This window comes from Mastigoproctus giganteus, chromosome 4 (genome assembly GCF_048544385.1).
Source record: "Mastigoproctus giganteus isolate SK-2022 chromosome 4, ASM4854438v1, whole genome shotgun sequence".
In the NCBI taxonomy this organism is placed as follows: Eukaryota; Metazoa; Arthropoda; class Arachnida; order Uropygi; family Thelyphonidae; genus Mastigoproctus; species Mastigoproctus giganteus.
The window spans coordinates 155,936,909-155,951,536 of NC_143578.1; the positions used below are offsets into that span (position 1 = coordinate 155,936,909).

Genomic DNA, 14,628 nt, shown 5'->3' on the forward strand with positions numbered 1-14,628 from the left:
AAATTATCTTCTTCAAAATATGTACTATGTATTAACCGATAGAGCGAAGGTAAATAACTTGTATTTTTCTGTTTAACTTTATATCAGTGTTTTTAATATATACAGAGGGTTTAAATTGTCAATTATGTGGAGTAAAAATGGTCTCAAATAAAAACTTTTAACAGGCATTCAACAATAACAGATATCCTCTTCTTCAGCTATTAGTCTGCAAATTCAAAGGTTTACTGTATTGGTAAAACTCATTTAGAAATGAGAAATGGATGTAAGAAAAGATGACAAAAGAGCTAGACAGTACTGGAAGTACTGGTCACAAACTATGGTTGGAATATATTAAAATGATATAAATGAGATGTTATATAAAATGGAATGTTATAGTGTCCTTACGTCCACTGTTCACCCGATTACCAACATGATGGGCACATGGCTAGTAAATAATAATGTAGTTCAAAACGATAGGATAAATATCAGAATAGCAACAAAAAAGAATCTTCTACTAAAGAAGAAATATCAAAATTTCATGTTCTTATAATGAAACAGAATAATTTTGATATACCAGCATTAAAATTTCTGCTTCATCAATGCAGTTAAGTTAAATTTCATCATTCTACAATCCAATATTACTGCAACTATACCTTTCACAAATCATTTCTAAACTAATTTTCTAGAATAGCCAAGATGCTTCAAATTACTCCACATGTGGCAGATTGCAGCATCTGGAGAGAAGACAACTGCAAGGTTATCTGACTGAGGTGTATAAGGCCTTGAATGGTTTAAGCAAGCTCAATGCTGATGGGATTCTTCCTCCTGCTTAGATTATGCCCCTGAGAGAGCACAAACTCAAATTGAGGAGAGACAGTTGTACAATAGTTGTAAATTTACCTTTAGCCAGTGTGTAGTTGATTGCTGGAATGCACTTCCATCTGTCATTGTGGAAGTTGAAAGCTTAAATAAATTTAATGAGGAACTTGACAAACTTTTGGAGCAAATGGATGAGTGAAATGAGAAGAGGTTTTTTTTTTTTTTTTTTGGCTGATGCTGTGTAAGCTTGCTTTCTTGCATCACATGCCTCTAATACTCAAGTACAGGTAAATGTTGAAAAAAGTCACGAGTTAGGGTTAAATTTGAAAGTGTTTGCAGTTCTGCTCAGATACGATAAGAGGGAATATATGATAAGAGCCTTGTCAATCAATTTAGTCCTGGAGAGATTGTCAAGGCTCATGTGGTAGAATTTTTTATACCGTAGTCTGTGCTTGTTAACAGGCGAGACTGCTTCTACAGGGATGGGAAATACTTAAACAGAAAGAGTGCAAGAATATTTGCTGATGCTATCGATTGAGGCAGTATAAGGTGGGTTGGAAAACTGCTAGCCTTGGGGGATACATAGACTAAATAGATTAACAATAGTTACAAGCAGAGGTTACAAGCATAGTTACAATACAGAAAGCAGAGACAGGATAGGAATAGAGGAGGGGTTATGCTGTTAGTCAGGAAACACATAAAATCTTAGGCAGTGCATCCAGTTGACATGGGTGGCCAGTGCAATGTTTATTCAGTTTGGTGAGACATAAGCACAGGGAAACCAAAAATGAGAGTAGGAGTGTGTTATAGGACTGTGGTGAATACAATGAACAACCATACAGAGGAATAGAGTAGGCTAGATTTTAACTTTCCAGATATTGACTAAACCTGTGGACTGGATAACTGCTTTCTATAGCAGCATGTTGGAGGGGAAACCAGAGGAAATAATTCTCTTGATCCTATTATCAGCAATAGGAATTGATCTGAATACCAGCAGTAGGGAAGTGAATGTCAGACGTTTATCAAAATCAAACAGAGTAAAAAGGAGTAATTCATGGGAGTAACAGAGAGTAATTCAAGTATTAAGAATCTGCAGATAAAGGAACACACTAGGTGGCAGCGATCACAGTGTACTGATATGGTATTTACTTAAAAATGTAACTACCATCAGGGGTAAGGGATTTTTACTTTCGTAAAGATGACTATGGTGATCTAGAACAGTTTTTAAATTCTATACAGTGGGACCAACTGATGATGTTACCAACAGCAAATTCCAAATTAGAAGCATTCAAGGAATTAAACTTGAAAGCTACTAGAGTTTTCATTCTAAGAAATACTGTTCAAGATTTAGGCCTAAATGGATGCTAAGTGAACCAATGAGACTTGGGGCTGCTGTTGTTGTTATTTGGTTTTTTGGAGCATTAGCAACTAAGGCCACATTGCTCCGGGAATATACGGTGGTCATTCCCTGACCTTTCCGCATCCTCCGTATTTGGTGGTGATGGGCTCGAACCCTGGTCTAATCAAGAAGCATGTGCTACGCACTGCTGCTCCTTCCCACCTGGCTATGGAGGCGCCTGAGACTTGTGGCAGAGAAGAAAAATGAATGGAATGCATATAAATTGTCAGGCGACGCAGAAGCCTATGGTAGATATAAGCTAGTCTGTAATCAAGTTACAAAGGAGGTTAGGCAAGCAAAGACAGATTATGAGAAATCTTTGGCAAAGGATGCAAAGAAAAACAGCAAATAATTCTTCACTTATGTGAACTCTAGAATAAGATTGGTCCATTTTATATCGATGGTTTGGCTGTTCATGATCCTGCTCACGTAGCTGACAAACTGAATGAGTATTGTGCGTCTACATACACACACACACACACACACACACACACACACACACACACACACACACACACACACACACACACACACACACACACACACACACACACACACACACACACACAAGGAATTCAGTAGGGAAGGGAAGTGAATGCCAGAAGTTTATGAAACTGTAACAGGGAGTTAATTATTTTGTAAGAAGTGAGGGGGAGTGGAGGAGAAATTTATTGAAGTTACACATAAGAACACTACCTGCGGTGGATGGGATCTATCCAGTTATTATTAAGGGAGGTAGCAAAGGAAGCAAGTAATGCCTCTGCCATAATTATGAGAGTATCCTTGGATTCAGGGGAGGTCCCCATGGACTGGAGATGTCCAAAGGTATTACCAATTCACAAAGAGGGATTGAAGGTTGAAATACATAATTAAAGACCTGTTAGTTTAACTTCTGTACCTGGGAAAAAAATGGAGTCAGTCATTGATTAAAGAAGCAATGGAGGATCATCTACACAAGACTGCAATTATAGTTCAGACACAGCATGGGTTTTTTAAGGGGAAATCTTGACTAACCAATTTGATTGGATACCATGATATGGTCACAAAGGAACTGCATTAAAAAAAAATATTTTGACATCATATACTTGGATTTCAGGAAAGCTTTTAATACTATTTCACAAGGAAGACTACTATACAAAATAGAGCAGTATGACATTAAGGGCAATTTGCTACAATGGACACTGCTCTTCATGGACTAATGTTATTAGTGGAGTCCCCAAGGGTTTGGTGTTCACCCATTTTTGTTTTGTATATTTATCAATGATACTGACTAAGGTATATCAGGCTTAATGTCAAAGTTTACAGATGATACGAAGGTTCATAGGGTTGTTAATGACAGTATGCTGCTGCAAGAGGATCTAGAAAAATTGGTTACATAGACTAAGAGGTGGCAAGTAAAGTTTAACACTGACAAATGTAAAGTACTGCATGTGGGTAGCAGTAACCCCAAAGTAATGTACCAACTGTGTAGTACTACACTCAGGGTAATGAAAATGAAAAAGACCCGGGGGCTAATTGTGCAGTCAGAAATTAAGTTTTCAAAGCAGTGCAATCAATGATATAGAGGAACTTTGCTAGTAGGGATAAAGAGGTGACTGTTCCTTTGTTCAAGGTGATGGCCAGGCCGCACCTTGACTACTGCATACACGACCAGAAGCCTCACTTTAGGAAGGATGTAGATCTGCTGGAACAAGCACAGAGAAGGGCAACGAGATTGGTGAGGGGAACAAAGGGGGTGCTCTAACTAAGAAAGGTTTTAAGTTATGCAAATTGCATCATCTGGAGACTAGCACCTGCGAGGTGATCTGATTGAGTTATATAATGTTTTGAGCAAGCTCAATGCTCATGGGATTCCTCTTGTTCAGATTATGCACTTAAGGGAGCATAAATTAAATTGAGGAAATACTGTTCCAGATTAGATGTGCAGAATTTTCCTTTAGTTACCAAGTGGTTAATTGCTGGAACGAACTTCCATTTTTGCTGTGGAAATTGATAGCTTAAATAGATTCAAGGAAGAACTGAACAAACTTTTGGAGCTAATGGATAGGTGAAATGGGAAGGGTTTTTTTTTTTGTTTTTCTAGCTGATGCTGTATAAGCTTGCTTTCTTCATTATATGCCACTATTAATGCTATTTCTCTGCTGCTCTTTGCTTCATCCAACACTGGGCTTACCAGATATCTATACTCACTCATTCACCTGTTCTATTCACTCTACTCCTATTTCAACTTGTACCTTTCTCTTCCCCTCTCATAATCTTTGTCTTCTCAAATCTATCATGATTTTCCTAGAGCCTATTAACCAATTTCTGCAATCCTTCCTCAGAATCTTCCACTTGTCCATATCTGCAAACCTAACAATCTTAATAACCTTTTCTTCCTACCATCTTCACATCACATAATTCTTCCTCCTCCACATATCCTTTATGAAAAGTCTCTTTAACCACTTCTTTTATATATACAGGTAGCCCTCGATTTACGTTGGGGTTATGTTCCTGGGGGAACAGGCGCAAATGGAACCCTTTATATAATGAAGTCAATCGGAAATCACAGGGTTAGGTTCTGGGCACCAAAAATTTTACCTACCATCTTGCATCGATTGTTTTATTTTATTAGCATTCTTCATAGTTGTAGTAATAGTCGATGGAGGCATATTCATAGCTCTATACATGTTAGGGCGGCTTTCATCAGATTCTCTCCTCCGAATATTGCACTAGGATTCAATTAACTACTTTTACCAGACAAGGTGTGTCTTTATTCTATTAAATTAAAAACTTTATAACACGATTTATTAATAGGACAATTAATAAAAAATGTTAGCATAATAAATTTCCAACACGTGTAAATAGTGTAAACAACAACCAACTGAATGCGTCACCGCATGGACCTTTACCACCCGCATTCACGAGTGGTTACTTTGAGGGTGGGAATCTTTCTCATCTCTGATATGAATGCGCTAATTCTGATTGGCTTAGATTGTCCTAAATCGCGTGAACAGTGCATGATACACAGCACAGTATGATGCCGATAAATTTTGTCTCACAATTTGAAACTTTCAATTTATAAAAAAATTGCAAAAATAAAAATTGCGTTGTTAATGATCAGCACTATTGCGAATCAGCACAAATCGGACCAGCACAAAACGAGGGCTACCTCTATATGTTTAATAATGTCGAGGACAGACAGCACCTGTGTTATATGTCACACATTATTATCTTGTCTTATCCCCTTACCTAAACAAAACAAACTAAAAATGGAAATATTAGTAATAACAGGAGAAGGGAGATATGATAAACATATACGCAAAGCAAAAATGAATAGTAACTTAATGCCCCAATAAAATCTACTAATCATTTTTCTGACCCTGTCCACTCCTGTCCTTTTCACTATGTTCATAATTTAACCCACCTACCCAATCAAATGCCCACTCCAAAAATCTTTATACACTTGCAGATGTCATTCTGACAGCATTCTCTTTGTGACTATAGCATCCCTTGTTCTTCACCAACATTTTCTGCCATCCTTTTTATCATGAAAATATAAGATAGCATCATTTAGCACTGAAATATAAGCAATACAAACTTGAGATGGAAATATTTGTAATAAGAGAAGAGAGATTAGCTAAATAGATATGCAGATTTGTTTAGCTAATCTCTCTCTCTCTCTCTCTCTCTCTCCATAGTCCTCTTTCTTCTAATGTGTGCTTAACAATATTAATCTACCTACATCTTGATATGCCTCTAGGTCTGTTAGAAGTAAAGATCTAAAAGTAAATGGAATAACATAAAGTAAAACAGTACATAGAATGCTGTAGTCTGGGGGTGATTTATTCTACTGTAGTGTCTTGAACACCAAAAGGGCATATATAATGCACAAGTGCAAGTGTCCAAATTTTTTTGTTGAAAAAGATAGTATAGGCAATCTTATGGTACAGATGCTTTTATATTTTATTGTTTTCCACTGCAGTCTGATTTTTGCAATTTTATTACCTTTATATTTTAGTTTTTAATTTTCACTATATTTCCACAGTAACTATAATTTTTATGAAAAAAACAAGGTGGTTCAGAGACAACACTGGACAACAAAGTCCAGTGATTTTGATGAGCAGAAACCAAATACGAAGTCAAGTACTGCCTAGCACCTACTGACTTAGAGAGGAATTCAGGTTATGCTTACTGAAATTCTAAACAAGTATTACAATAAATGGCATAAAAATGTCTTTTTTGTAATGATCAGGAGCCTCTTTGTTCAATGTTCCACAATAGTCTACTAGAATACTCAACTGCCAACACGATTGGCTAGTTCTCTCAAAATGGTGGAAAAAACAAATGACAGTGATACTTTATATTTTTAGCTAGTCTCTGAGCTGTAAAGCACAATCACAGCATACATCAGGAGCCCACTTTTTTTTCCTTATCACCAAATATGCCACTGAAATAAATTACATGTGCCTTCTTTAATAGTTTCTTTAATGTTAACTTGCACACTTATAATTCCAACTGAACTGTCTGGGAGTTTTACTTTATATATATCTGTTTGACATGCAGGGAGGGTAGAATACAGGCAGTTCTCGCTATACGAGTTTTCGCTTTATAAGTTCTCGGGTTTACTAATTGTTTTTCCCCAAGTATCAAGTATCAACAAAATCGAAAATATGAACATTAACTGCAAAAAATGAATGTTAAACATTCATAAATACCGAATTTCAAACCACGCCCGTAGCTATATAATACAGTGCACCCCGCTTTACAATATTAATCAGTTCCAGAGACACCATCGTAATGTTAAAATATCGTAATGTGAACCCAATAACACATTGTTTTTTGGTAATTCGTTTGAAGATCTCGGAAGTTTTTTAAATTTTCACTGTATAACTAAGCTATTTATCTCTCTAAGATGTAATTTTTAAGGTCATGAACGTGACCTTAAAGCCATATAAAAGGTCGTGAGCATGGTTTGTAAATTGTATTAGTTACCAATTCAAATCATTAAAATGCACTACACTTTCATCGTTATCATATGTTCCATTATAGAATCAATTTTAAACGGCGTTGTGATATTTTTCTAAAGCACATTTCTGGAGGTCACGACCATAACACAATAAAAACAATTTGCACTTTCTGGTTTATTGGGCTTCTGTTACTGCAAGCAATTATAAACAGGTAGTAAACTCGATGTTATTGAATTTGTGAAAATACCCACACAATAGCTGGAATTGTGTGGGTTTTTATGTTATTATGGCGAAATATGTTTCCCCTTTACTGAAATCTTCAATCATATAAAAAACAAATTTTCAGGATCTTCTCTTCATTCCTTTTTTTTAAGCTTCGTAAACTTGTTACTCCATGCAAATCCTATTTGTTGCAATTTGTGTGTGCCGTTAAAAAATGCTTATGCATGCAATCGTGAAATTTATAATTAAAAGAGAAGATTATCTTGGAAACAAATGCCTCTTGAAACATTTCTGAAGAAGGCTACTCCTTGAGCAACAAACCAACGAGTGCCGAGCCAATAATGAGTAATCAACAAGTGTGCATTTAGTCGATGATGACGAAGAATAAACATTCTTTAACTTTTGTAAGTCATTTTTTTTTTTTTTTTTTTTTTTTTGGTAGTTGTTGGCGCATCGGCTTCTGTGGCCATAGTGCACCTCCCAAGGTTTTTGCAGTACTTTGATCCAAGCCCGAGGCGGGATTCGAACCCGCGACCTTGTAAGTCATAAATGATTTCTCTATTATTATAATTTGCTTGATTTTACAGGCTACATTTTCATTCTTTCAAAAAATCAATCATTGTTTAAACATAAACTAATTAGCTAACTAATTTCATTGTTGAGAATGTAACACCTATTTTTAACCTTATGTCTATGTGAAATAAATTCCTGCTTTACGAGTTTTCGTTTTACGAGCGCGCACTAGGAACAAATTAACTCGTAAAGTCAAGAACTACCTGTAGTCTGTAAACTGCCAGAAACTGATTACAGCAGAAAGAACTAGAAAACTCCTGACTTTAGAAATTCCCAATTAGCAACACAACTAATATGAACAAAATTTAAATATGTGAAAACTAAATGAAATAGTTTGTGAACTGAGAATACTAGGAAAATATGGGATGCACATCAGAAATTAGTATAAAAAAATTCACGAACTTAACCACATTTCTATAGAAAAATTTTTTTTATTATTGTTCAGTGTATACTACAGTTTTTCCTTTTAGAAATTCAATTAAAACAATGAGATAGTGAATAGTAATGCTTGTCAAGCAGCACCAGGGGACATCAACCCCAACTCCACCAAAACAATAAGATAAGTTGATATGCAATCTAAGAAAAATTCACTTCATGCTGTCTTTAGAAACATAAATGATATAATTTAGACAACTAACAAATAATGGACAGCTTATAAACAACAAGGATATATAAAATAACTTTACTTTACACATCCTTAAATAAGCTTAACAATAAGTTTAAAATGTGTCAAGTACACTTTAAGCTGAATATATAAAATGTTAGATTTAGAATAACTTTATATACAAGTTAAAAATACTTACTTAATATTCTCTTGAAATTTATCACTTAGTAACTTATCCGCTTCATCCAGGACAAAAAGACGAATAGCAGTTGTTTTTAAAATGCATTCTTCAATGAGTTGCTTGATTCTCCCTAGAATATTTAAAAACTGCATTAAAATATAGATGAAACCATTAATATCATTTTTGTGTCTATATGCACACAAAAAAGTGCCTTTCTTAGATACAAATCAGACTGCTAAAATACTCATTGACTAATTCAGGTTCATTTTAAATAATGAATCAGTCAATGAGCATGTTCAAATTATTGCACAAGTGAGCAATGGAAAAGAGAGAGAGTTTGTATCCAAACATTCAGTATCTTTTAATACATACAAACATTATCAGGTGATACAGAAGCCTGTGGCAGATAATGAGAAGTCTCAGGCAAAGAATGCCAAGAAAAGCACCAAAGTCTTCTTTACTTATATTAACAGTAGAAGGAAGGGGTAGAATCACATTGGGCCACTTGATGTTGATGGTCCAGCTCAGGTTGGTGACAGGCAGAATAGGTATTTTTTATCTACATAGACACATAGACAAAACTTTCCAGCAATTAAAACGAAAAAATTGCAAATTAGATTGATTTTTAATTGTGTTCATTTGTGAATAAATTTTTAAATTATTTTTAATTGTGTTCAATTGAGTTTTATTTTTTATTTTTTACTGTAATGTAAGATTTGCGATTTTTTCTTTTTAATTGCTGGAGAGTATCATACAGAAGTGTTCTACGCATTATATGTAGGTAAACTTCTCTTATTATTTTAAAAATATTGATATCAACGTAGAACATATTGAGCATTACAGCTCTGGTTCATACTATCAAATTCATTTTTAAAACTCTTATTGACTTTTTCTTTCACTTCCTTTCTCTCCAGTTATAACATCAATACACACAATTATGGGGGATTTTTTGAACAGCTTGGTGCAAAATTACATTAGATTAACACTAAGATACCATATAAGAGCCCAAAGTTACCATATTACTTTTCTAAAATATTGCCTTCAAAACAACGTTGTTCCGAAGTTTTCCAGGGTCAATTTAAATCATAAAATTTCGGGCATAAAGAAACTAGCACTTGCCACATCGTGCAATATAGTTAAACTTGCCTTAAGATCTCGGTATTATAATAAATGAAAATACCTTTCCCAGGTTAGGAAACTTCACAACAAAAAAAAATTATCTGCATCCTAATGATTGGTCTGTAAACAGACATGTTAACAAATTGAATATGTTATCGGGAGGGTCAAAACATGTTCATGCGAATTCTAACACACTGTCGCAGGCTTACGACCAAGTACATACCAGTTGCGTGATGACCCCCTCGTCCGCATACACACAATGTGCTACCACAGAATAAGTCAGCTAGTTTGCGATCATCCCCTCACCCTACAGTGAATGAACCGACATATCAATAGGTTACAAATCTTTCCTCGTATACACTATCGCAGGGCCGGATTTCACTTTCATCCAAAGGATTAAATTATAATTTACCACCTCGAAAACTACCTAAAAAACAGTGCGTAATTGATATTGAAGTTGGACTTCATAAGGTTCCACAAAATGATTTATTTATTCAACAAGTTAACTAAGTGGTGAATAACATAAAAGAAATGCGACTTTCTAAATTAAATACACATGACAGTTCAGCTTTATGTGAACTTCGGGAAAATAAAGACATCATTATACAGAGGGCAGATAAAGGAGATACTCAATAAACATGAGTATTATCTAACTTATTATCAACTGAATCTAACTTATATTAATAAGTTAGATTCAGTTGTTTCAGATTCCTCCATTTATCTTGAAGTAGACTCGGCACTATTTACCAATTTGGTCAATCAATACAATACAATGTTAACCACGTATCAAAAAAACGACTACATTACTATGGCTCAGTTAAAGGAATTGAAGGCCAGAACACAATATTCCTGCACTTTTCGGCCAGGTAAAATTACACAAGACCGGATTTCCCATTTGACCTATTGTTTCCTACAGAAACTTGGCATTTTCATCCTTGGCCACACATGTATATAGCATTATAAAACCCTTTAGATAGGTGATACAATTCGGAATTAAGAACTACGATTCACTATTTAATAACCTTAAGGACTGTAGACTTGGCAATAATGATAATTTATTCTCACTATTGCTATATAGATACCGATTAATTATACGAAGCTTCCTATTAAAGAAATTTTTCACTTAATTAAACTCTTAGTTGAGGCCAACTACATCACCTTTCGAGACAAAGTATATAAACAAATTTTTGGTTTGCCGATGGGATTGAGCTTGAGAGGCTTAATATCAGAGATTATCCCTCAACGTTTGAGCGTATACATTTGACACCTTTTCTACCCCATATCACATACTATGGGAGGTATTTAGATGATATTCTAGTTATTACTGATAGTAGTACTATCCAAGACCTTATACATTCATTTAATACTATTCACTCTAGACTCAAATTTCCACTGGAAAGGGAGGATATGCAGACAAATTTCATGCTTACTCAGGACTCGAATAAAATCTAATTTAACATCTATCGAAAACCTACAAACAATGGTATGCTTCTGCATTATAACAGCTATCACCCATTCTCCTACAAGAGATCGATTATCTTTAATCAATTTCTAAATGCCTATAAATATTCAATGACGGAATCTGCTTTGGGCTCAGAAATACAAATATTAACCAGCAGATTCTTAAACAGGGGTTATCCTCTTGCTACAATAAACCGAATTAGGGTACAAACTAGGGATAGGATAAAAAATACTACATCAACCAACAATCGTAATATTAAAAAATACTTTATTTCTGTCCCATATGTTGAACAGTGGCACAAACAGCTTAACAGATTCTTTAAAGATACTGAATTTAAAATTGTGGCCAGGCCAATATGGAAACTACACACTATACTGAAAAATAGCTCTGTCCTTTTCTCGTTCGCAACACAAATAAATGACCTGGTATACAATATTTCTTGCAGGGATTGCAACTCGTCGTACCAAGGTTCCTCTAAATTTTCATGTAAATCAACACACAGCCTAAGTTCATGCTTCTCGTTCAGCAGCGCCAGAATTAGCCTTTCATGCCATTAATGAAAAACATACTTTTTTAACGAGGCCAAAATACTTAGTTTTTTTTATTTTTAATTTTTTTTGGTAGTTGTTGGCGCATCAGCTTCTGTGGCCATAATGCACCTCCCAAGGTTTTTGCAGTACTTTGATCCAAGCCCGAGGCGGGATTCGAACCCGCGACCTTTAGGTTGCTAGGCAGGCACTTTACCCACCCAGCTAGCCCGGTCGGCCCAAAATACTTAGTGTTCAACATATTATACCAGACTATTAATTGTAGAAATTGTTGAAATTAAATTACATAAGAATTCTGTTAATGTTCGCCAGCCATTTCTAATCTCCAATTCATGGGCTTTTACGTGCATGTGCAAAGACAAATAATCCCTATTTAGGTTTCATGCTCACCCCTATTCGGTAATTTTCGTTCCTGTGATCACGACATACGGCTGAAAAGCGTTGTCAGCTTCAGGAAGAAAATTTTTTTTGCAATTTTCATGTAAAAATTAATTTAATTTTTAATTGTGTTCAATTGAGTTTTAATTATTTTTTATTTTTTACTGTAATGTAAGATTTGCGATTTTTTTGTTTTAATTGCTGGAGAGTATCATATGGAAGTGTTCTACGTATTATATTGAGGTAAACTTCTCTTATTATTTTACAAATACATTTTTTATAAATAAAGTATGATTACATCAAAAGAGATTGTTTACAAAATTACAGCCTTCTAATCATATAAGAATGGGGAAAAGGTCAGGTATAAATTCAGGTAGCCAATATATGACATGAAATGGCTGCATGGTGCACCGCTTGATAGATTTAGCTCAAATTTTGATAGAATGCATTGTCACGGGAATTAGGAATATGTACCAAATTTCAGTTTGGTACATATTCCTTCTATCTCTATTAGAAGTGACTGAAAAAGCAATCACCAGATTTGATGACAGAGCCAGTGACTTAATATAAGGTATATAAAAAGACAATACATTAATCCATCGATAGATGGATAAATGTAATGTCTTTTGTCTCTTTATAGATTTATCAGGTGGCACTGGTGTAGCACACCAATGTCACTTGACCATTGCTGGGTGTACCACTTAAATACAGCTTCTTCCAGCAACACTTCTTTTGGCTTTTTTTAATGTCTGTCTATTTGATACACTGATACACAAAAATTTTAAAGGAAATGTCTTTATAGATTCTTTTTATTTTTTAATGGCAGTTTTTATTTATTTGTTTTCTAATAGCAAACTACAAATGGAACAATGAGTTATTAAAAATTTTGTTAAAGGAAACAACACTCTAAACGGGTAGTTGTTTGGTGGAACAGACTTCCATCTTTTGTTGTGGAAGTTGATAGCCTAAATAAATTTAAGGCTGAGCTGGACAGGCATTTGGAATGAATGGAGGGGTGAAATGGAAGTTTTATTTTTTTTTTGGCTGACGCTGCATAAGCTTGCTTTTTTGCATCGTATGCCTCTACTAATGCTAATGCTAAAAGTCAGAAATTTTGGACTGTTTTTTTACAATGCCACTCGATATCACACTGAGGCCTAATGGCTCCAGGCCATAAAATATTTGCATCTATAAATCTGCTACAAATTATCAAAAAGCCAACGGGAAATATGAAATGGCTTCATGTATTGTAAGAATTACTTCACCTAGGCCAGGGTCGGCAACCTTTTCTGAGTGATGAGCTATTTTTGATCTAATTAAAAAAAAAAAAAAAGAATCCGAAGAGCTGCACCTCAGCTCGAGCTGGGGAGGGGGGGGAGTTTAAGAAATGGAATAGAGTAGGAAGGTGTTTTATTAAAAATATATATATTTTGAAATATTATTTATTAATACTGAAAAAAAGTAACATACATACAATTAGGTATGAATTAATGTGACTTTTGTTGCTGAACTTGAGCGAGTCTCAACATCATGCGAGTATGCCATGATTTTCATCTTTAAGCATGCTGAGAGACTCGTATTGTTCAGATGGTTTCTTGATTTATTTTTAATATTGTTCATGTTCGAAAATATTTGCCTGCAGAAATACATCGAACAAAAAACTGAGAGAAGTCCAAACGCAAAAATTTTCAAATTCATATATACTTGTCTGTTAAGCCACTCCATGCATGGAACACAATGTGGTCTTGCTTTTTCAACTCATCTATTGCCGTACATTTGTGTAGAATCGCAAGGGCAGCCTTTTGCTTTTCCAAATCCTCAATTTCAGTTTTAAGGCATTTTAGTCTTGCACTCCACATGTCCTTGATTTTTAAATCCTCTGAACTTCATTTTAAATTGTGCTTCATGTGGGCTAGTGGGCTAAAAGTTAGAGTTGCAGTTACATGTTCAAAGAACCGCAGATTGCCAACCCCTGACCTAGACCATAAATAAATTATAAATTAAAAGTAAATTTTAATGGATATCGCAAAAAAGATTGAAAAAATAATTAAAAATTTTATGCTTAAAGTCCATAAATAAAAATAAAAACAAAAACAATTTTATGTTATGAGATAGATACAGTTCAAATCAAATATGAAAAGAGAGATCTTTTCATAAATCTTTTTTATTAAAACAAGATAACAGGCATAAAAAAAACCAAGTTTTTAAGCCTAAAAAATAGTACTTTTAAAGCCCACAAAAAGATTGCACCCAAAATTAATAAAATAATTTTTGTAAATTAAATAATTATTATAACATAAATTCAGCACGAAAAAAGTAGTCAATTAAGTTCTTTTTTTGTTAAAATGTTTTATTATTTATATATATATAAAACAAAATTAAAATTATAATCATT

At 34.4% G+C, this 14,628-nt stretch overlaps 1 protein-coding gene across 1 annotated transcript in view; it reads right to left on the reverse strand.

Moving 5' to 3' along the window:
• The window catches only part of LOC150087129 (uncharacterized), a 129,830-nt gene that overhangs the window by 76,025 nt on the left and 39,177 nt on the right, over positions 1 to 14,628 (reverse strand). The window contains exon 4 of the mRNA XM_090372383.1: positions 8,745 to 8,856. Within this exon, the coding sequence (XP_090228509.1) occupies positions 8,745 to 8,856 (112 nt within the window). The remainder of the gene's footprint in view (positions 1 to 8,744; positions 8,857 to 14,628) is intronic.